This window comes from Mercenaria mercenaria, chromosome 4 (genome assembly GCF_021730395.1).
Source record: "Mercenaria mercenaria strain notata chromosome 4, MADL_Memer_1, whole genome shotgun sequence".
Lineage (NCBI taxonomy): Eukaryota > Metazoa > Mollusca > Bivalvia > Venerida > Veneridae > Mercenaria > Mercenaria mercenaria.
The window spans coordinates 3,259,119-3,283,812 of NC_069364.1; the positions used below are offsets into that span (position 1 = coordinate 3,259,119).

General features: G+C 28.0%; 1 protein-coding gene across 1 annotated transcript in view; it reads left to right on the forward strand.

The window, feature by feature from the left end:
• Positions 1–3,631: 3,631 nt before the first annotated feature.
• LOC123550844 (E3 ubiquitin-protein ligase cblA-like) overlaps positions 3,632–24,694 on the forward strand; it is a 29,065-nt gene continuing 8,002 nt past the window's right edge. The window contains exons 1-3 of the mRNA XM_053540017.1: positions 3,632–3,923; positions 23,711–23,880; positions 24,390–24,432. Of these exons, the coding sequence (XP_053395992.1) occupies positions 3,632–3,923; positions 23,711–23,880; positions 24,390–24,432 (505 nt within the window). The remainder of the gene's footprint in view (positions 3,924–23,710; positions 23,881–24,389; positions 24,433–24,694) is intronic.

Below are 24,694 nucleotides of genomic sequence, written 5' to 3' on the forward strand. Positions count from 1 at the left end.
CTTAAAAATTCTGAAAACATGAAAACAATCCCTTATATGTCAGTTTTAAAGTAGAGAAGCGAACCCAGAATATAGTATGTTTACTCATAAACTTAGCATTAGCGCTGCGAGCTAGGTAGCCCAGGCCGTAGAGATGTATTGAGCAAAGAATTGAAATAAGCACTTGCCAATGTTTACCTTGCCGTTTTTGGTTCTCTAGTTTGTCAGCTCAGTAAGGTTAAAAGACATGAATCTTTCTCCTTGAATCTTGTTTCTATCGTAGAATGCAATGCGTGAGCATAAATCTATCGGAAGGCATATTCCGCTACCTCAACCAGAAGTTCTTAGCAAGGAACAGCTTGCTCATTCCCGTCAAATTGAAACGAATTCATTATGGCTGAAAGCAGTAATGAACTTTCCCCATGTATTTTCTACAGAAGCAGCATTCGTAACGATACATCGCACTGACGATTTCGTTTGTTTGTGGAGAGTGCTTTTAATTAAATAAACACCATTTTTGTCAGCTGAACAAGTTTTTTTAGTTGCCTCTATTTTTCTACGTTCATCTCAATTCCTTTTATGGTAGATCATCTCTCCTCTCTGAGTCGAACAGACGGATTCACTTGCCTATACACGATCTGCTTTCACTAAATTTCTGCAGCTTTTGTATTGCTTGTCAAGTTTATTAATGAAATATTAAAACAATGTACTACACTCAATATCATTTTATAGTACACTTCACTAGCAAACTATCCAGTATTTCGCTGGTCAGATATTTAAATAAATCCACAAAATAACCAGCGTGTTAAAACGTTTTAAGGTCTTATCTCGATGCTGCCACAGATACTTGGGTTTTTTGGATCAGCTACGACCCAACGGAACCTTTTTCAAATTGGAAATCAGGTGATGATGAAATGCGGTCACGTGATATTTATTTCGGGAATAGGTAGAACAGCTAGCATTAGAGTTTTTATTGAATTTTGAAAACAGTCGACCAGACTGGGTGTAAATACTTATAGCATCGTGAAGAGAAAGCTTTTTCCAGTAAGTCTATCTATTATTGAATTTAGCAGAAAATAGGCTCTTAATTAAAATTTGATTTTTTTTCTGTTTCAGATGTTGTAGAAGATAAGACATCAGTGGGTATTTCTATGATTTAAAAAAGTGGATTGATTTTGATTATTTTGGGAGCTGTTATGGTGTTGTTCATTGGTCTTTGTTGCATTTGGCCGAGTTGTAGACCAGGGCGGGGTCGTAGCTTATCCTAACCCCAAGTATCTGTGGACGCTGCCACCAGTATTACTATTTTCGATGAAATAGTTTAGTTTCTCTTAATCCATATACGTTTATAATATACACTGCACAAATCTCAACCCAGTTCTATCTTTTAATAAACACTAAATAGAAAAATGTTGCAGGCTGGGTTTGATTGAGCCTGTTTATTTGCGGTAGTGGAAATGCATGCAAAAGTCATATGATGTTGAACATTTACAGCAATGTTCTAAGCCGATGAGTTTTTCTTTCTTCCACAACATTATTTTAGGCTTCAATAAAATCAATAAAAATCCCTGTTTGAAGTCAATGATCTATAAACCTTCTTAACAATTAGAAAATTCATGAAAATAATGATTTTATACCAGCTTATTAATATTGAAAGATATCAAAAACCCATCAATTTTAGCATTTGCTCTGTGAGCTAAGTTGTTCAGGCCCTAAAGAATTATTGAGCTGCCTGTGTGAATACATACATGTATAGACCCAACTGGCCCAGGAATTGTGCAGAAAGTAGCAGAATACTTTAATGGCATAGTATCAGACAAAATCTGAAATAATTGAAAATTACAACAGTATACCAATGGCAATGCTTTTTTCGTGTTTTGTTTGTAATTACAAACACAGCGACCTCTTAAAAGCTGCCCCTGTATTTCCCGATCAACTTTGTACTGATATTCTGAAGAGCTGAGGTCTATGAAGATTATCTTTTCACTGAATAAATCTGTCCGATGCAATTTTTGCCGATATATGAACCTCAAACATTCCCTCCCGTACACTTAAGGCTAAATGTAGTGTTGTTTTTATTTACAGATTGTTTCAAAAAATTTTACATCGTTATTAAATATTAAAGCATATGATTCCTTTAAATAAAATTAAAAGTAAAAAGTGAGGAACCAAAAAAAAACAAGGATGAATATCCAACACGAAAGCCACGTTCCAAAAACACAGCCTCCCCAAACGTTAACGAAGACTAATGAGAAACTATACACAGAGATGTTATTTTATGTAAAAACCAAAGCTGTGATTTAAAAAGAAACAATTTACATTATTAACATTTAAGGAATACGCTTTTAGTTTGTGTTGCCTCTGTATATTGTTTTTTCTATCTAATGAACCCAAGATACCTCATAAATTCGAGGGCCCTAGATAAAGTTGGAATAACTTTTGGCCCAAACCATTTGTATGCATTTGATTGAATGCTTGTATAAATGTGATGTGTACATGTGTGAATATATAGATACAATAAAATATGATTAAACTTAAATAAATTCTTTAGAGTGGTTACTTTTATTAAGAAGGTGTCATTTTTGCGTGACCCCATGAAATTGTACGATAACAAAATTTGGATTTAACTGAACAAATATGGGCATTTGCCAATACGTGAGAAACTTACTGCCGATTGAGCCGAATGCGCATAAAAATGAGTTTGTGGAATAACGGGTACTTGTCAAAGGTTTCCACTTTTAAAATTTCGTTAACGTAATCTTTTCACTAACAAGATCCAGTAGACTTGATATTTCTGTATGTATATTGCTTCATACCTACAAACGCATTTAAAAACTCGTTTTGTCATACCGCGTATCAATAAATAAAGTAGGTGTTTCACTTATACAGAGATTTTTACAGTACACCATTGGGAGTGTATAATAAAGGTGACAAATTTGCTGTTTCTTATAGTTCTTAGGTTCTTAGTTTCGACTATATGAAAAATATGTTAGCGGATTTGCTACATTTGTAATGTCAAACTTTTGAAATACATGTATTTGATCTTTTAAACTTCCGCATTAAACAGACCGATAGGGTCGAACGAAGACAGAATGGTTTTATTTAAGAATTAAAATAATTGGGTGGAGGGGGGGGGGGGGGACTTCTGAGGTCTTCCATCAATATCAAAATGTAGCAACAACTTAAAGCATTTTAAATGCCGCCGAATAAACCCACAAACAAGTAAAAAAATCAACTTGTAGTACTCAATCTTCGTTGGAAATCAACCTAGTTTCGGTTTCGTATAGTTCATATTGTTTTCAAAGTACATGTAATTGTATAGATCCATTCCTGTGGTTGTTCAAAGTTATAGTTTTATTCAATTAATTACCTTATTTCAAGAAATGTTTGATTACGTACATTTTTGTTCCACAGGTGGTATATCGACATTTACTAAAATCCGTGCCGTATTATCCACCAGGATGCCTAATGAGGACAATTCTTTTCTACTGTATGCTATTCTAATGTATAATACTACTGGACGGGCACTTAGTCTGAAAGTGTCAATCTGTTTAGCTCTGCGAGGCGTCAGATTAGGTTCTTTAAAAAAGACTTGGTTTCCTTAATCGTGATTTTTTAAACGTGTGCATAAACCAATCAGTGTTATTCTGACATGGGCCAAGGAATCTCTAAAGTAGGTAGAGAAGAAAATTCACTGAAGATAGAAGACGAAAAGAAGTTTCAAGATGAGATACAAAAGCATAAAGAGAAAAAAGAACGAAAGAGGAAACAAAGTAATCTAAGTACACGGGGACATAGAACACATGAAATGAAGCTTTGTCATGCAGATCAAGAAACATCAAATACTAATACGATTCATGAAAATACGTATCCAACTTCAACCTGTTCAATGGAACTTGAACATGAATTTTGGTCAAATGACAAGGATAAAGCGGACAATGATAGTAATGAACCTGTACATAAATTTCAAGCGTTTTGAAGGAAATGATAAGGGTGTTGTGTTAACGTGATAATCACCGTTAAACCCAAACTCTACACTTGTCAGCTATTGTAACCCGTTTTTAAATCAATTAGGACAAGAAAAGCGAAACCTTCCCAATGGAAAAAAAAATCACATTCAAAAAAACGAGAAGTGAATTCTGTTTTGGATAAAAAAGACATGAAAATAAAACAAAAACCCAAACCCAAAATCAGGAAAATTTTTACGAAGACAGTCAATCCCAGCTCTGCACAATTGTTAGAAAGATAGATCAAGCCCGTCTTGAATTAGAATGAAAAAAGGATGGGTTACAACGAAAAAATGAAACATCTTAGAACAACTAGCTTACTGCGAAAAAAATGAAAAAAAAGGCGAAGGATGAGGAAATGCATCCCGGTGGAAAGCTGACAGTAGCTCGAAAAATAAATGATAGACTGGGGCCAAAAAAGAAGACACTTATCAATTATATAAAAAATCTTCTGTAAAGTACCTTATTTTTGGATGATTTGAATTCCTATGAAAAAAGTTTTATGCAATTTTTCAGTTGTTTATGTTGCCCTTTTAAGATTTCGTGCTTTGGTACCCAATGAACAACCCCTCTATGAACAGGGTTTTAGAAGTGACCCAATATTATACAATCTTTTGGGATCAATCGATAAAATATTTTTTCAAAGCCACTTTTTAAGAGATTTGTAAAAGGATAAAAAATTTTGACTTGCGACTTTCATTTGTCAGCATTAATTACAAAAGGGTGATATGTTAAATGTCGGTTTGCGGTACTTTTTGTTTGACAGAAAGTAAAATGCTTCTCTTGAAAAGAAACTATAGATCCGGAAACTATGAAGATCACGATCAGAACTGTATTCGACGATACTCTGATCGGAATGTCGGTAGATCTATTGCAGTTTCACGGGGGTTTGCAGCTGAAAGGTGTCCGCCGGCAAAATGTAAAGGGAACATAGATTCGGGGGAGTGTTGAATACACATACGGCAAACGACTACTTCTTTCCGACTTGGAGGAACTCAGCAGGTATTCCTTTTAATTTTGTTGCATTACGTTTGAAAGATATTCTTATCCTACAATATTTTTGACACAATGTTTCAGTTATTACTTTTTTTATTAAATATAGGTGTTGAGAAAACAACACTATTGTTTTTATGCCTTACACGTGTCTTGCACCTGCAATTTATTGAATAAAAACTACGGCAACAATCACAGCAAAAAACAAACAAATGCACACTCACATTGATTAGTACTCAGATTTGATTTACACATGTGTGTTTTATTCAGTAAACATGGTCTTTTATTATTGTGCATAATAAAAAGATTGATCAATACAGGATTGCTGATATGATAAAACCTTAAAAAAACAACGAACCTTCTGGGTCAGAATATAAAACCACACAAACAAAAAATTAGATACTTTTTTTAAATAATTTAAAACACCGTTAAACTAAATTTTCATGAAAAAAATTAAGGTCATGTAGAAGTAGAATTTTGTCTTGTTTATCTCTAGTGTATTAGAATACGCGGGGCCCCTTTTTTCCCCCCCTGCCCCTTGACCCTACTAAAAAATCCAATGCCGGACAATTTAAAAAAAAAAATAAAAAAATTTTTCATTTACTTTATAAAAAACCCTAAAAAAATTTGTTTTAAAGATAATTTAAAATTTTCCACCAAATTTTTCCAAAAAATCCTGCCAAGTGGCAGCATGTGGCAGTCGTCCAACTTGAAATTTTGCAAACTTTGGGCAAACACAAATTAACCCAAATCAAAAGCCTGCCTTTTTTTGAAAGTGGCAGCAATGTGACAATGCTGAAAACTTGGCAAACTTTTGGAAAATTTTTGGAGATTATTTTTATTGTAAATAAAAATTTTTTGATCTTTTTTTGAATTGTAAGAAATTTTATTAGGGTAACTAAAATTAAATGATTTTAAATATTTTTTAATTAACTTTTTTTAAACCTTTTACGTTTGCTTTTCGGCACGCCCTTTTCCGGTATAGATTCACCCGTATGTAAAATTAATGTAACTATCCTTCATAAGTAAAAATTTTATTTCTGTAGATGTTGAATCGTCAAAAGGTGAATGAAAACTTTGCCCCTTTGTTAAAAAATTTTTAATTTTTTTCTTATAATGTTTTAAAAATGATCAGTTAAAAGCCCTCAGCTGCCTCAGTGTATTTTATTATATTCTGCTAAATTTCCAAAAATAGATTAAATACCATCCGAAACCTATATTCCACCCCCTAAATAAAAAAGGGATTTTGGGGCTTTTATGGTTTATCCGGTTCACCTTGGGCCGGGCCCCGTTAATAAAAAAAAATATCTATTATTAATTTGGGTTTTTCTGGCAAAAAACACCCCTTAAAAGTAACATTATACATTTTTTAATTCTTGGTTTGGTTATAAATCTTTATAATCTAAAAAATTCCCGGTCTTAATTAAATATTTTTAAAATAGCCCAGACCGCCCAGATTTTATATGTTGGGGAAATACCCAGGCCCCATGAGGGTTAAAATACTTTTTCTTTTTACATAATCAAAAAAATTTTTATTATGTTTCAAAGAGAAACACTTATGTTTTCTTTTTCTTTTCTTTTTCCAATTCTTCTTTTATTTTTTTTTTTTCTTTTTTTTTAAAGAATTTTTTCAGCTAAATCTCAAGTCGTTTTGTTGCGGCAATTTCAGAAGCAGATAAAATTGTCAACAGTGCCTTTGTTCTAGCAAATTGTTTTCTTTTTTTAAAGAAAACATTTTTACTTTGTAATTTTTGGGGTATTAGGGTAATTTTTTCGACATCGGTTATTGCTTTAGTATTGGCAGAAATTTATTGGGTATTACAGTGATTGTTTCCCCGTTAGGAATTCAACTACAGAGTCCAAATATTTGTTATTTTTTTAATTTATCTTTAATTTGTCATTAATTATTTTAATTGCTTCTTTTTTGTTTAGTAAATTTTAACTAAAGAGTCCAAATCATTTGTTATTTTTTTAATTTGATCATTAAATTCATTAATACTTCTTGTAATTTTTTTGAAAATTTTACTTAATTCTGCATATTTTAAATTGTGAGGGTTGTCAAAAATACTAACCCAAATTTGAATTTTTTTTTTTAAAGTCATCTATTTTAGAATTAATTCTTTTTTAAGGTTATCAATGTGTATCAGATCATCCCTCTTTGTGAACTCCCTTTTTTCCAATTCGATTTATATTCTGCCAAATTTTATTTGAAAGTATCGAGTAAATCTTGATTCCCTTTGCCATTTCGTTTTTAGTTTATTTTTTTGTTGTTTTCTAACTGATACTATTTTGTAACTTTTTCTCACTTCAATAATTTTTGTCTTTTAGTTCTTCATTTTTAAATCATACTATTTTTTAATTTTTAAATTTTGGGGAATAAATTTTTAAAATTTAACTCGAAATATTCTTTATTTGTTCTTAAAATAAGATTTCTCTTCAAGTTCTTAATAAAAAACCTTGCTTTATTTTTTTTCAATTTTTACCTTGTAATGATTAATTATAATGAATTCTTTTTAAAATCTTTGTTAATTCTCAATATTCTTTATTCTTTCTAGTGTTGTTTTTAAACTTTTGATGTTTAAAGTTTATGTTTATTACCTTGTTTTTTTTTATACACAAACTCTTGGAACTGCATCGTTGGGTTTATCTGGATTTCCGGTTGTTTATTTCATTACCCCCCTATCTAATGCCTTTTCATTGTGTTGAAATTTCCCTATTCTGTGAAGTACGATTCGTTCCTTTTTTAAAGCTTTTGTTTGTTTTTTAGTGCATAATCACTTAAATAAATATCAAATTTTAATTTTACTTTCTGTGGGTTCATTTATTTGTTTTACGTCTTTAAAAAAACCCCCTTTATATAATTATTATATTTACCAGTAAAGTTTTTTTTTAAAAAATTTCCCCTTGGTTTTGTCAATAAAAAAGAAACATTTTTTTTGATTTGTTACTTTAGCAAAAGTTCACGATCTATTTTTTTTCATTACAAACCCTTTTTATTTTCCATTTTTCGGGATATTTAAATAAAAATAATGTGAAATTTAAATTCGAATTCTTTTGGTGTTTTTTTTGTAAGATGACTTAAATAAATAACCAACATTTTTTTGTGACGTTTAAAAAAAAGTTTTTTGTTTTTTCTTTTTGAACTTTTTTATCTTCACATACAAAACATAAAAATATTACTACTTTTGTTTTTTCTGATTCAAGATTTCAAATTCCCCAATTTTTTGGGGGATAGCTAATATTCAAGATTCTTTTGGATCTTTTTAAAATTTTTTTGAAATTTGATTTAAGTTGTTAAAAAATTTTGGTATTTAGATTGTTCTAAGTTTTTAGCATAAATATAATTTACTAAATTAAAGGTTTTAAAGTATATGCATTAATGATTTTTTTTCCAGACCCAGAAGATCCATTTTAACATTCAAAAAACAAAATTTGGGCATAAAAAGGAAAAAAAATTTTTTAAAAGTTATTGGTTTTATTTTTTTTTGTTCAAAAATTTGGGAATTTCCTTTTAAATATTACATTTTTTTACAATTCTTAATTTCTTACATTATTTTACTTATTTTACTTATTTACATTATTATAAAAAATCAATCAAAATTTAAAATAAAAAGATAAAAAAAAAAATTAGTTGGGCAAAAGTAAGCTTTAGAGAAAAATAATGAGAGAAAAAATAAGAAAAGTACAAATCGGGATATGTATACTAAAAATTTATAAACCAATTACTGAAAAAATAAAAAGTCAAAAGAAAATTTTAAGTCAGTTAAAAGCTTACCGGGAAATAAAAAAACAATTAGCGTTACTTCCAGAAAGTTTTGCTAAAGATATATGAAATGAAATCAAAAAAAGGTTGGCAGAGATATTGGAAGAACAACCCCCCTCGGACCTAAAAAACCTTTAAAACCCCTTAAAAAAAGGTGAGATGATACAACTGAAAAATCAGAAAAAAAATTGGGGAAAACAAGCCCCGAAAGAAAAGGGAAATACATCAGAAATTTGGATGCTGATTTGGAAATAATGTTTAGAAGAAATGATATTCCAAACCGTCTGAAATGTTTGACCTTTTAAATGCAAGTTTTTCATCCAGATAAAATAATAAGGCTATATTGAAGACACAAAAATGATGTTACTGGAGATTTTAAAAAAATTAAATGGTTTAATAGCTGCAACAAAATCAAAAAATCCAAATAAACGGGGAAAAGCAAAGAATTAAAACATGATCGAGATGAATTATTAAAGTCAAAGGCCGGGGTAGTAATATTTTTGTATGGGTCCTACATATGAACAAGAGGGAAAGGAAAATAAAACATCAAAACCCCATTAAATTTCACCAAAGGAAATAGGTAATTTAATTAAAACTTTAAATAAATTATGGCAAAAAAAGTTAATTGCTAAATAGAATAACTGGAAAAAAGTTTAACACTAAATAGATATGATTTAATTATTTGATTAAAAAAAGATAAACAATAAGAAAAAGCATTAAAAACATTCAAAAAAAATATTCAAAAAATTTAAACGAAAATCAGGTTACCTATCAAAAAAAGTTTTATGAAATTTAAAAAAGAATTAGGGACAAGGTTATGGGGTTTGTCCTTGTATCCAAAAAATTGGTTAATGATTAAGATTTAAATTTGGGGTTTCAATTAATGGGAAAAAAATAATAAAGAACTAAAAATTGGGGTATTAGAATAATTGAGAACTATTAAAATGAATTCTCTTTTCCAGAAAAACATGAAAATTTTTTAAAAAATTTTTTTTCTTAAATTTTAAATTTTTAAATTAAAGTTTTTAATTATTAAATGGAACAAAAAAATTATTAAGTTTGAAACAGTTAAAGATAAAAAAAAATAAACCCGATGATTTTCAATCAGATTTAGTCGTTTTTTAATTTTAGATAAAAAATAAACTTATTTGTTGGTTTGGATGTATTAAACACTATGACCTACTTTGGGGGCTAATTTTGTGATGAATATGACAATAAAAGAATTCGTTATCATAATGGTAGGTTTGGAAAATATTATTTTTAAAAAGGCTTCATTAAAAGATTTAAAAATTATTTAGGGAAACAAAATAATAATGATGATTTTAAATTTGAAAATCAGAAATTGCCCCAAATAAGTTTGGAATTTGATTTAAGATTTTAAAAGATTTTGATTTCAATTCAGATAATTTTAATTTGGGTTTTTGGAATTCAAATTTTCATACATTGCTTGGATTTGAGAAAAAAAAAAGAAAAAAATAATGGGAACTAAAACACCAAAAATAACTAACTCTTGGTACAATTTACATTCATTGTGTTTTTTGATAATCACTTGTGATGGAATTTCAGTGATATTATTTTTGCTTTAAGTACTGCAGATTTAAAAAGATTTATCCATTTACAAAAAAACCACAAAGAGTTGGTATTCAAAATTTAATAAATATATTAAAAATTAAATTAGAATATTTTAAAAATGTTTTTGGGTAGAAAAATAATTTTAAGGGGTTTGAAACAAGTTTTCACTAATTTTAAAAAAAAATTTTGAATTAAAAATTTTTAGTTTTAATAATGTACAAGAAGTTTTGACAAAAAAAAAGGGAATTTTATTTATGTTGATGTTCACACAGGAGAAGAAATCTACACAAAAAGGTATCTTTGACACTTTAACAAAATTTTTTTAAATCTTAAAATTGGCCAGGGAAAAAAAGCTTTGGAAACAGCGGGAAAGCAGCATTTGAAAGTGGAACAAAAAAGGTTGGAACAGAAGTTGGAAATTTGGCTCAGCTAAAATTGTAAAAAACTTAAAAAAAAAAAACTGCCCCGGCTTTTGGTAATTTAAATTGCAAAGGGAATTTAAAAGAAAGAATAACAGAAAAAAATAAAAAGGGGGAAAATTTAAATAAAGTTAATAGATTATTGCGGGATTGGGACTTTAGCTCAACAAAAACGTATTAACAGTTAAATTTAAAAAAAATAAATAAAAAAAAAAATAAAAAATAAAATAATTTTACAGTTTAGAAAAAAAAATTTATTGTGAAGATATGAATTAATCCATTCAATTAGTACGCTTTAATTTGTTTTGGGAAAAAATGAAAAACAAAAAACGGTATCACTTTACATTAATGATAGAATTTCATTTTTTGTTTGGGTTTAAAAGGGTTTTTTTGAAGTAAGTTTTAAAGTAAATAAGCTTGCTAAGGGGTAAAAATTATGTGATGGAGATAAAAATTGCTCTAATTAAAAATGCGCTTATTAATTGACAGTTATGGTTTAAAAAAAAGGAAAAATTGTTTAGTTTTTAATAATTTTACAAAATAATAAAAAAAAAAATTTAGTTGAATATCTAGGATTATGCAAAATAATGGAACAAATGGTTTTTTATTTAGATACTATGATATGTGTGTTGTGAAAATTCGGGTTTTAAATTTAGAAAGGAAATTTAATCAAAGGTGGTGCGAGATAAAGCTAAAATTCCATTAAATAATTATTCATTTTTTCGGGTTTAAAAACTAATATTTTACCTAAAATCAAATTCAAATAACACTGCAGCGACAGTGATGATGGAATTAATTTTTTGAGCTAATGTGCGATCTGGTAAGTTTTTTGTAAAAAAATTTAAATTTTCTAGGTTCACTTTTGATTTTTAATGAATTTGGGTTTGAATAATTGCTAGAAAGATTTACAAAAGAAAGTGGTCATATTTGGGAAATGAAAACACAATAAAATGTTTACACGACGACGGGCATAATTTTAGAATAACAGCTGGTATAACAAAACCCAACGTATTGTTTATTTAAAACACCAAAAAAAATGCAAAAGACAGAACCCAATTTATTAGTCTTTTAAAAGTTATGCAGCAGTAAAAATTACTTGATTTTGAGCTTTTGCGTCTGAGTTGGAAATTTGGGGTTTTTTACCCAAAAAACAAAAACAAAGTATATCAAAATATATGCAGAAATTAATTATTATTATAAAAAAAAAAAAAATTTGGGAAAATCTTTAAAATAGATTAATTTTCAAAGTTTTTTTGGGATTTTTTCATTTTAACTTGGAAAAAAAAGGAAGAAAAACAGAAATCCTAAACAATTACATTAACAGCTAAATTAAATTTGGGGCCGGGCAGCACATGCCCGTGTTTACCAATTGTATTATAGGGGAAACATTTGAAATAAATACTTTTGGAAATTTAACTTGTTTTGAAAAAATAAAAAAAATAAAATTTTATATAAAAGACATCAAATTATATTGAATATAAAATTAACCTTACAGAGGGAAAAAAAAAAATTTAGCACAAGCTTATAATAAAAAAATTCCAACTTTTAGATTAAAACAGAAAAATTTAACGGGGGAAATTTCCCCTTTTACTTTTAAAAAAAAAAAAAAATTTAAATCAAATTAAAAAAGCTGTTGCAAATAAAAGGGTTTAAAAATTACAAATTTCAAAAACCCCAGTCGGTAAAAAAGGTGGATTTTTAGGAGCTTGGTGTTTTTTTAGGAAAAACAATTTTTCCAATGGCAGCAAAAATAGCCCCAAAAAAATTATAGCCCCTTTAGGCTTTTGGTGCTTGTCTGGGCAGCCTTACTGGTGTTAGAAAAAGGAAATGGTATGTTTTCTAGTTTTTAAGGAAATATAATATCAAATCTTACACCAAATCAAAAAAAAGAATTAGTAGATCTGGAGTGATTAAATTAAAAAAAAAAAAACCGACGGGTTTTTTAGGTATGTTGGTGAGTCTAGGAATACCTTTGATTACATCTTTTTTTAAGGGGGGAAAGGCTACAGATGTTCACGGGGGAGCCTTACAGCAAATTTATAGTAAAAAAAAAAAAAAATTTTATAAAAAAACCCTTTTTTTTTCTAACTTTGAAATTGAACAAGGGGTAAAAATTAAAAATTAAAAATTTGGGGGGTGTATTTAGTAGAAATAATTTACAAAATTTAAAAAAAAGGGGCGGTGTGGAATTAAAATTTGGACGCCCGTTGGCCCGGGAAAACCCTTTGGGGTTTTTTTGTTATTTAAAAAATATTACTTTGACCCATTTGGATTCTCCCCAAAGAAGAAATTTCATATAACCAAATGTAAAAAAAAAACAATTTTCAATATCAGCCCCCAAAAAAGTAGTTTTTGTGGATATTATTGTTTAATTTTTCATTAAAATGTTACAAGATAAAGTCCCTTTTGTTGATTTATTGTAAAAAAACAAAAAAAATTTAAAATCAAAGAGTAAATGAACAAATATTAAAAATTTATTTTAATAAAAAAAGACTTTTATTTAACGAAATTTAACTGGAAATAATTAATATAAGGGGAAATATTCAAAATTTTTAAAAAAAAAAAGAAAATAAATAGAAAAAAAAATAAAGACAATTAATAAGAAAACCCCCCATTTTTTTTTTAACTGTATACTCAAATACTGATAGTGGATTATTTCAAGGGAAAAACTGTAATGCTAGCCCTGGTTTAGTTCAAAAAATTTAAAAGAAAATTAATTTAATTGCTCTTTTTATTCTTGTTGAGAAATTAAATTGATAAAGGAGAGTAAATTACAATAAAAAATAAAAAAAAATGTAATTTTTCAAATTACGATGTAAAAAAATAAAAAGAAAAAATGAATCTTTTTTTATTTTAAATTTGCTAAAAATTTAAAGTAATGTGTTATTTCTATTAATTTTTTAAACGTTAAAAATATTCAGTTAACAATTTTTGGTTCTTAAATTTAAAAAAACTTTAATAAAACTTTAATAAAAACTTTTAAAAAAAATTTTAAATTATTTAAGAATAACTAATGTATCATACCATTATCAAGAAATTTTCTTTTATCGTCATAACATGAAAGATGTTTATTTTTAACATAACTTTAAGTTGGTTTATCAAACGAAAACTTAAAAAAGGGGTGATTACTTTTGGGGTTTAAAATTTAAAAAGTATCTTTATAATTTTTATGAAATATTGTTTCTTAACAACAAGTTTTTTAATTCCTTTCATTTTTTAACGTTAACTTTATTTTCTAAAAAATAAGAATACATTTTATTCTTAAACCCACAAAAAACAACAATGGGAATGCAGCACTTCATCTTTAATTTTCCAAATTTCTTTTTTATTTTTATCGAAAAAAAAATTTTGAGTTTTATGAAACATTATCAAATAAACTTTGTCTTATAAAAAACTTTTATGCTCTTTTGGGTTTTTTTTCATAAAATAATGAATCGTGTCAGAAAACAAAAATTTACAATTTTTCCCCGATTTTTCCCCTTAAATTTAATTTTAATGAAAATATACATTAAATATTTTGAAAATCTAAATGCACATTCCAACATAAAAGGGCTGTTTAATAGCAAACTTTCTTTTATTCTATGAATACCAAAAAGGGAGAGTTAAAATCGTTGAATAACAAATAAGGGTTTTGGGTTTGATTTTTAAAAAAAATATTTTCACATGTTAAAATTTTAATATTAACCCTCTTACGTAAATTCTCCCTCGTTTACCGAATACAGAGTTGTTCATTAACTTAAAAAAGTCCTTTTCAATGAATTTTTTTGCTTTTGATCTTTTTTTTATATTAAAAACAATATACTTTTTTAACCAGGACTTTTGCAAAAGTTAATTTTTAGTATTTTGTTTTCTTTTAAAACCCCCAATTGGTATATAGTTCAAGTTTTTTTATGAACTACAAAATTTTTTTTTTTCATTAAAGTTGGAACCCAACTTCTTTTCATTACTTTTCCCACTTAAATTCTGTTTTAAATTTTTTTTTATTCAAAAGCCATTGTTTGGTATTTTAATTTTTTTCAGGAGCTAAAGGTAAACGTTGGGGTTTTATGTAATTTTTTTGGATATTTAAGATCCCTTTAACTATAAAGTTAGTTTAACCTTTTGATTTAATTTCTTTAATTGTTTTTGGTATAAATTTTAAATTTAGGGGTAAAGGTTTACACATAGCCCAAAAAGAAAAGGGTTTTTGGCGTCAAAGGACTAATGATTGTTTCTTCTTTTGAATTAAATCTTTCATAATTTATGTTTGCTTTACTGTACTGTTTGAAATATAACTTTTTTCCTCCCCAGTCCCCCTTTTCAATAAAAGATCATATCAATATCAGTTATTAAAACTAATTAATTCCCATTTTAACATTCATCCCAAAGCAAACCCAAGGGGTCTAAAATAAGACAAGGATCTAATTGTAGTAATTTTTAAACTTTTAAATTTTTCTAAAATTTCAAATACATCAGCTAAAAGTAAACGCAGTTTTTAAATAAGTTTTGATATTCCCCCAGTGTTTTTATTTAAATTTTTTCCAAATATTTTCTGTTCATATTCGTTGTCAGATTTGTGTTTCATTTAAAATGAATAAAACTCTTCTTTTTGAAGGGAATTCTGTTTCTTTGAAATTTTTTTAAAAGAATCCCCTGTAATCTATGGATAAACACCTTTTGTCTTTAAAAAATCTGTGTAAACAAATTCTTAGATAAATATTTTAAAATTTGGGTTTTTTTACTAAAGTTAACAATATTTTAGACATAAACTGGGTGAATCAATAAAGTCAAATCAGAAATCATAAATGCCAATTTTCTTTCCATATGTTGGAATAAAATTAATTTCTTTTTTTTAAATTTCCCCATTTTTTGCTAATAAAATGACCGTCATAACCTCTTAAAAAATAAAAATAACAGGAAAATTTTATGTGTTAGTTTAAAATTAAATTTCATTTGATGGCACTTCCTCTGAAATTTTTCCCGTTTTAGACAATGGTCACGGACAGGATTTTCATTTTCCTTATTTTCTTTTTCACAAAAAAGACAAACTTTGTTTTTTAAAATTCGGGTTTTATCTTTTTTTGACATTCTTGTTTTTTGTTAAAATTTTCTCTAAATATTTCTTCAATATTCCCCTTTTTTCAAACTTTTTTTTTAAAAATTTCAAAGCATTAGGACCCTATAAATTGGGTTGGTTTTGTAATTTTTTGTCCCTAACAACAAAAAAACTTTATAGCCGAACCACAATCTTTATGATTTTGATAGGGTTTAGTAAAAAGAAGATTCAGTTGATGGTTTTGCAGTTAAAAATTTTTTAGTTATTGATTCAAAAACAGATAAATTACAAAAAAGGTAGCTAAACCTTATGAAAATTTTTAAATTGTACTTTATTCCCTCTTTTGGCATTTTTTTTCACCTTGGATACCATAATAGAAAAAAATTTTAATATGTTCATTTAAAATTCTTCTTGGAAAAATTCTGTAAACATGATTTACAAAAAGTTTTTTAGTTTATCTTTGGTTTTATTAAACTTAATCTATTAAAGCTTTTATCCAAACAAATGTTTGGGCTGGGGTCCGGTGATTTTCAGTCGCCCCTTTTTTTATCATTGAAAAAAGCAACATGTACGTGTTTTCGATTGAATTTTGATATTTCAATGGATAAAAACATTTTCTTTATATCCAAATAATTAAAAAGATATTTTATTTTAAAAATTCTTTTTTTGGTATTTGATTTAATGTAACAGGAAAAATTTTAATTCCATATAATCAAGATCGTTATATGTTTTTTATATTTTTTAAATATTTTTGAGGATTTTTTTTAAAAGGAAATTTGTAACTAAATGACACCATCTAAAACTTTTGTTTATCATTCTTTTATTTTTTAAAACCCTTTTTTGAATTTTTAATGGTTTTGGTAAATTTTAAATAACTTGAAGCAGCTAATGGGGTATACTTATATCTATTTTATATGAATCAACTGATTCTATTCTCCCCCATTCCTTCGAAACCCAAATTTCCAATTTATTTATTTTTTCCCCCAAAGCTTGATGTAAAGTTTTTTTTTTTTCATTTGTGTTTTAAAAATTTTAAAGCTTTTATTTAAAAAAGTGATTTATATATTGTTCAGTTTTATCCTTTTTGCAAAAGTTATTTTTAAAACAAAATTTATTTTTATGCCCTTTTAAAGTTTTAAGTTCAGATTTAGATTTTTATAAAGTCGTTTTTTGTTAAAAATAATTGATTTTTTGGATCTTGTCTATATGTAATTTTTTAATTTTAAATTTCTTTAAAATTTTTTGAAGATCCCGATTTTCCTCTAATATTATATTTTGAAAAAAAAACCTAGGAAAAAAAGGATTAAAAAAAAATTAAAAAATAATAAATAAAAAAGTTTTAAATTTTCTTTTGATGAATTAAAATATTTAAATTTTTATCTTTTTCCGCTGGGTTTTTTTTATTCCACTTTTAACTTGGTTTTTTTTTTTTTTAGCACATTTTTTATTAACCCCGAATTAAATTAAGGTCTTTGGGTGCGCTAAGTCTTTTTTTATGTTTTTTTTTTCTTAGGTCAAAAATCGGTTGCAATAATTTTTTTGGATTGTTTCGAATTTATTTGGTCTGGGACAAACACATAACTTTTTAAAACTAGAGGGTTTTTGTACTCGAGGGTAAGCATTTTTTCTTCAGTTTAAAGGACAACCACAGCCATTCAAATAAATTTTTTTTTAAAGATAAGGTCTATAACTTTTTTTAATTTATCAATGAAAAATTTTTTATATTCAGCTAACTATTGATCAAGTTTTGATTAATAAAAATTTCTTCTTTTTTTTAAAACTTTCTTATATGAATTTTCATCTGGTTCATTATTTTTCCTAAGGCTAGATAATTTGGATAATCTTTACTACCTTTTATTTAACCCTCTATATATAATTACTTATGAAAAAAAAACTTTAAAAAAGACCTAATGGAAATTATATTGATTTTAGAAATTTTTTTTAAATTATCTATATCTTTTGAATAAGATTTTAAAGTCATTTTTTTAAAAATTTTTTTCAACTGTTAAAAATTTTAATACCTTCTTGAAACATTCGTTTAAACCTTCTTCGGAATTTGTGTAGTTTTTCTAAATAATCAAACCAAATTTTTTTCTTCCCTTTGTTTCTTTTTTGAAGTCTTTTAAAATATTTCGGGTCGGTTTTAAAAATAAACAAAACCTTTAATTGGGTTTTTTCCTATGGTTTTATAAAAATGATCTTAAGAAAAGTTTTTATACTGCCACCGGGGGTTTTTATAAACCGTTGTCCCTGATGTTTTTTTGTAAAACGTTAGTTAGTTAAATAAAAACGTTCAAGGGCAAAAACACCCTCAAACTGTTTAGCAGAAATAACTTTTTTTTTACTGTTTAAAATTTAATGAAAAGGAAATAAATATTTGGAAAGGGTTTTTGGCAGCAAATTCAAAAAGGGGTTTTATGAATATAAATTGCGAAGCTGGAAACTTCGGTTCACGTGGTCCATAACATTTTGCCATTCGTGAATTGGTTCGGGGAAATTTTATTAAAATTAGGGTTAATTCTTTTAAAAATATTTAAAAATACTTTTTCTATGCAATTTCCTTAATGATTAATTTTTTCATTTATATAAAATATTATAAAAAAAATCTTTTTATTAAAGTTAATACAACTTTCTTCTTTTTTTCTTTTTTTCCGTTAAGTTTAAAATTTTTCATGTGCATTTTAAGAAGTGTTGAATAATTTTTTTTTTTCTGCATTTCTAATAAAATTGTAAAAAAAATCCTGAATAATTTATTTTGGGTCTTCTTTTTTTACTTTTTCCCAAACCCCTTTTTGTTTAAGTTGTTTATTTTGTTAGTGATTTTTAAAAAAAATTTTTGTCGAAAGTTTTAGTCTGTTAGTAAATTGGTAATTACGAGGGAACAGCACCCCAACTGCTACAAATATAGGAAAACGGAACAAGTACTAATGAGCGAAAACCCAAAAAAACCTGCTTTAAAAATATAACCAGTACTTACCTCCACAAAATTTTTTAACTTTTTTTAAGCAGCAGTGTTTAGTTAAAATGAATAAATTTAATGATCTATTTTTTCTATTTCCCTTATTTTTAGAAATAATTTTTTTTTATCATTTATATAATTAAACTTTTTATTTTTTAAATTAAATTTGTTCCAATTCACTAAATGGTACCCAAATATTAAATTTTTCATTGTAACCCTTTTCCCTTTTAAAAAGCTTGTTTTTTCTTATAGTTGTCTAATAACTTTTTCTATTCTAAAAATTCTTGGGGTATAGGTAAAAAATTCTTGTCCCTAAAATGAACCCTTGAACATTTTCTTTATTTAATCTTTATAGTATGTTCTGGGATTTTTTATTTTTAATTTTTAAAATTTTAAAATATTTCCTCTGTCCAGTTTGGTGTTATCCTTTTTTAAAATGTCTTTTAGTTTGCTTAAAAGAACCGATCACCAATTTTAAAAATTTTTCTTTTCTCTTTGGTATCTTTAATCACCATATAAAATTTAAAATAACAGTACCTTTTTTTAAGTTTTTACTGCTTCGGTTGGTGCCCCTTTTTATACTAGAAAGTTTTTTTTTGTTTATTTATCAAAACCAAAACCCGCAAATTATTTAAAAAAAGTATAAGTATATTTGCTGTAAAATTTTCCACATTTTCTTTTTAAAATTTTAAAATCTTTCATAATACAGCTTTCCTTCATTAAAAATTGGAAAAAATTAATTTTATTTTATTAAAAAAGATTCAAACTTTTTTTTATAAAAATTTTTTCCTCCGTCTTCCCCAAAATTTTCTGGTAATCGTCCTTTTAAATTATTTTTTCAAATGCTTTAGAAAAGATTTCCGTTTTATTCTTTAATGGAAAAACCCCAACAATTTTTTTTCTAAATATTCAAAAAGGTTTAAAAAGTACTTATCCCTTTTTTATATTTTTAAAAAGCTTGATGTCAATAAACGCTGACAAGTTTCATCAATATCATTAACTATCATCTTCGTTTCCTAAAATTTTTTTTTTAAATTGGGTTTTTGTAATTTTTCGCTAATTCACGTCCCGCGGTAATCAGGTTTCCGGCTTGCAGGGGTTTCGGGGGGATACTCTACCCCCCTTTTTCCCCTTTTTTGATTTTTTTTCCCAAACCCCAAATTTGTATTTTGTTTTGATAGCTGGGGTTTTTCAACTAAATTTTTGCAATCTTTTTTCCAAATGTTTTTTATTTAGTTTTTTTAAAAATTTGGGAAAACATTTTTTTTTCCATTCACTTTTATTAGTCTTGATCTAGCAAAAAACAGGTCCCTACATACTGCACCCGTTCATTTAAGGGGGTCCTTTTTCTAGGGGGTTTTTCCCGGCCCCCAAAAATTTTTCCCGGAAGGTTTTAACCTTTTTTTAGGTAAAAAAGGGAACATTGCTTTGTGAAAATCTAAATTACCCCTGTACTTTAAAAAACTTTGTTTCATTTTTTCCCCAAAATAACAAGTCCTTATCATTTTTCTCCCGTTTTTTGTTGTAACATAAAGGGTTTATATTATCGTAAATTTCTTTTTTTCAAAAAATATATTTTATTTTTTAAACTCCTATATCAAAAGTTTTAAAATTATTTAAAACTAATAATGTAGTTATTAATTTAAAAAAAGAAAAAAACATTAAATTTTATCATAAAAATAAACGCCAAAAATTTGCCCAAATTTTTCCAGTTTGGCAACATTGTCACATTGCTGCCCCTTGGCAGAAAAATGGGAGGCTTTTGATTGGTTTAATTGGGTTTGCCAACTTCGCCAAAAATTTGTCAAGTTTTGGCAGCGCTGCCACATTGCGCCACTTGGCAGGATTTTTGGGAAATATTTTGGGGGAAATGTTTAAAATTATCTTTAACATATTTTTCTATGGGTTTTATAAAGTACTATGAAAAGTTGTTTTTTTTGGTTTTTAATTGTCCGGCATTGGATTTTTTTGAAGGGGCAAGGGGTCAGGGGGGGTCAAAAAACGGGCTCGCTGCGGTATTTTAAAATACTTACTCTAGCTCAGTACGTTCTGTTAACAGTTCAAACAGTTTAAATTTGACACATTATTGGGTTAAAAAATCAACAAGAAGTAAATTACATTACAGTGTGTATTGAAATTCCATTCTTAATCAGCTGACACTGATCAATAAAGACGACGAGCCTGTATTTCTTTCACTACTTTTTGTTTTATATTTTGTTCATGTAAACATCTAACCGTATTTTTAACAGTTAGCATAATGTCGTAACATGTATGTACTGTACTGCATAGTGGTCGCAAACATAATACGATTGATTCATCAAAAAAAAATAAAAAAGATTTTCCCAAAAAATATGTAATCTGTAAAATCTGAAATTGCTTTACAAAAAACTTCTACGTAAAAGGGCTCGTTTATCTGTTTTACCTAAACAAAACAGATCAATTAGCCAAATTTACAATTGATTCGACTTATTTGAGGCAATTAAAGTCATAGTATAAACTGAAATATATGTCCAAAACATTCAATATTTTTCCCTGTAGTTCATATTTTTTTTTAAATTAAAAAAAATCAAAAATATGAAAAAAAATTTATACTATTTCAAAAAGAAACCGCAGTTATTTTGTGTACGAGCTAATGAAAAGAATATGTTTTTTAAAAAAACCGAGATTTGTAAAAAAATTTAACGTAATTATGTCGCAAGTAGCCAAGTATTCAGTATTATTTCAATTCGGCAAAAAACTTTGGAAAACAAAAGGAGGCAACATTGTATTTTGATCTTTTCGTTTTCATTGAATTACTTCAAAACCCAGTGCGTATAAAAGTTTAAATTTTTAAAGTTAATGTTCTTCCCAATTCAATTTTTTTGATATCTGTCATATAATTGTGTATAAACACGTTTGGATAATCAACTGTTTTGTATGTTATGATATGCACATTGTTTTGTTTTAAGTGGTATATATTTTATACCAAATTACCTATTCAAGATATTCGTATGCAATGCTATCAAATTTGTGATATGTGTTTGTTTACTTGTATGTGTACATAATACGACTAAAATAGAGCTTATCTGTGTCGTATTAAGGAGAGGAGATTAATTAATTTATTATTTATGTGGTTGTAAGTCCCCTATCGGTGGAACACCGGAGGGCACTATAGGAATGCCCTCCGTTCGTCCGTTCGTCGTCCGTCCGTCCGGGCGCTCAATTCATACGTAGTCGCTAGGGAACAATAGGTTTTAAAACTGTACTTCGTTGAGCATTTATTCAGTGGGTTTTAAAGTGGTATTTTTTCGTGGTTTTAAAAAACAATGAGGGAACAAAAAAGCAGCCACATGAATACCCTTTGTGGAACTTTCGTTTGTGCCCCTCCCAAAATTTGGGGATTAAAAAAACTTGGTATTGAATAGAGAGCAATATTTCGATTTGACTTACAAAACTTATGCTTGTAGGTAAAGGCCAATGTCACTGGAAGGTCAAGTAAACTTTTTTTGCTCTATAACTTTTTCTTTCATTGTTTTGATTATCTTTTGTACCCAAAAACGTTCCCCATGAGAACAATGTGTCAACGAATGATCTATCAAGTAAAATGTTTTCTGTTCCTTACTTTTAAAGTTTTTGTTAGCTACAAAAAAAATGTTTTCCCCCGGTTGACTATGTGCGCGCAAAGACCCCTGGTTTCGGTTAAAGGGGCAAGGTCACTTTTTGGGGGTCAAGTAAAATTTTTTTTGTTTTTTCCGGGAGGAGACTTTGTATTTTTCCCGCAAAACTTGTCCTTGTTAAAACTAGTTTTTACGGAAAGTTTTCCGAAGCCTACTTAAAAATAATTTTATGTAAACCAACATATTATGTACCTTTCATGGAAGAAACAGATTCTGAATTAATTCTGTAAATTGTTTAAATGTCTACAGTGACTAACACTGGTCGATAGGGTCTTAAGCTTTCCGTAAAGGTGTAGAAAAAGGAAATTTGTGCTAAAAAAGGCAAAATGTCATCTTAAACCATCGGAAAAAGTTAATAACAAAAAGAATTAGCATAGTTTTTTTTCATTAATTTGATGCCCGTCAATGTAAAACCCCGCTCTCTAAAGCTAATTAAAAATTTTATTTTTTTGTTTAAAAACCTTTTTAAAAAATTTTTACAGACCATCAATTATTATTATTTTACAGTTTTGCTCAGTACGATACAGAAACCAAGACCTGAAGAAAAAGGGATAATTTAAAAAATAATTTATATTACATGAGTGTCTTTTTTAAAATAAATTTATTTTAGCAGAAACCCGTTAATGTAGAAAAGTAAAAGCATTCGGGAAACATTTCAAAGATATCCCCGAAATGATTAAGTTACATTGGGTATAATCGATTTTGGAATGTATAAACATATCAAAAAATAGCTCTGCTTTATTTTGATTCTGATATTTTTCATTTAAAAGTGGAAAATTTAGGAGCACTAATTTTTTTGAGCTGTACGGCGCCAAATAGTAGATGGACTGACACGGGATTACAGTTCCGCGAGTGATTTAGGGAGGTTTTGATGTTTAGGAATTACTTCCGGGCCCAATACTTGAACAGAGTGTGAAATTAAGGGAAAAAAAACAAAGGGGCACATTTTAAATAAAACAGGGGTACTTGGATGGGGATAGTTGTTTTTGTGTAACTTATGGAAAACTTTCAAAACCTCTTTTGAAAGCGTCCATTTTTTTCAGTAATTTCAGATATGTTCTTGTATGCAAAACTGTGAACTGCCACTAGGCTATAATCCTTGTGTTTATATTGTTATGACTTCAGAAGTCATAAATGGTTTGGGCCCAAATTTTATTTTAGCCGTAATGGAGTACCATGGTATAATGGTATCAATAACACTGAGTGCTACAGGTGCAAACAAGCAACACTCTTCTCTCTTTTTTCAAAAAAAATAGATGTAAAATTATGCAAAAGAAGAGAAGTCATATGGTCAAAGTAATTGATACAGACATACGTCTTTTTTCAGATGATAATGAAGAAGAAATTTCTGTGAGAGATGGCCTGACCAGTGCAAGGACAGATTCACCTCAAGGGGAGAATTTAGATGTATTTTCGTCAGAAAATCGTCGGAGGGATACAGAATGGGAACATACAGCACTTCCTTCCAGTAATCCGATATTGACGCAGAGGCAAGAGGTATACCTATCAGATTGTCATCTTTTAAATAATAGTGTAAGGATAGCACATGCACTGTTTCGTGTTAAAACATCTGCATAATCCAAGGGAGTCGGTTGATGTTATAAATCAAAAAGACTTGAGTTAATGACATTCTAGCAAAATAAAACGGGTATATATAAAGCTATAAAATGAATATAGTACACATCAACGCCATTAACTGTTCATGAAATGCAAGGGAATGTCGGCATTGTTTGATCACGTTGTCGTCATCTTTTCATATATATATGCGTAGGGACGTAATACGTTAACGCTTTGCAACGGAACGTGCATATTATGTAAAAATTAGTCTCCTGATACAAAAACATATGTGGCAGATTTCTGCTGGAGAATTTATACCTACATGTATTTCATGGCGCTAGAAGTATGTAGGAGTATCCTGTTTTATATGTCGCGATAAATATGAAATAAGTGTTATAAATAACGTTTCGCTTGAATTTTTGTTTTAATATTATTTGCACATTTTTCAGGATGGAATTCAAAGGAGAAGCTACTATCCTCATGAACGTGAAGGTAATAAATAGTAAAGTATGTAAAAATCCTCCCGGAGCAAAGAATGTAACATAGCAGAATAATAGCAGACTCGGTTTGATTGAGTCTGTACATGAGAAGTAGTGAAATGTGCAGCACTTTTCACGCCCCGTCCACCACCTGCCCCCGCCTCTAGCACCGGCTTAAGCGGAATTCTTGTACGTATCTATTGAATGGACTCCATGATTCCAAAGTTTTTATTTTGGCATATTTTTATCATTACAATTTATCTTGACTTCAAAAT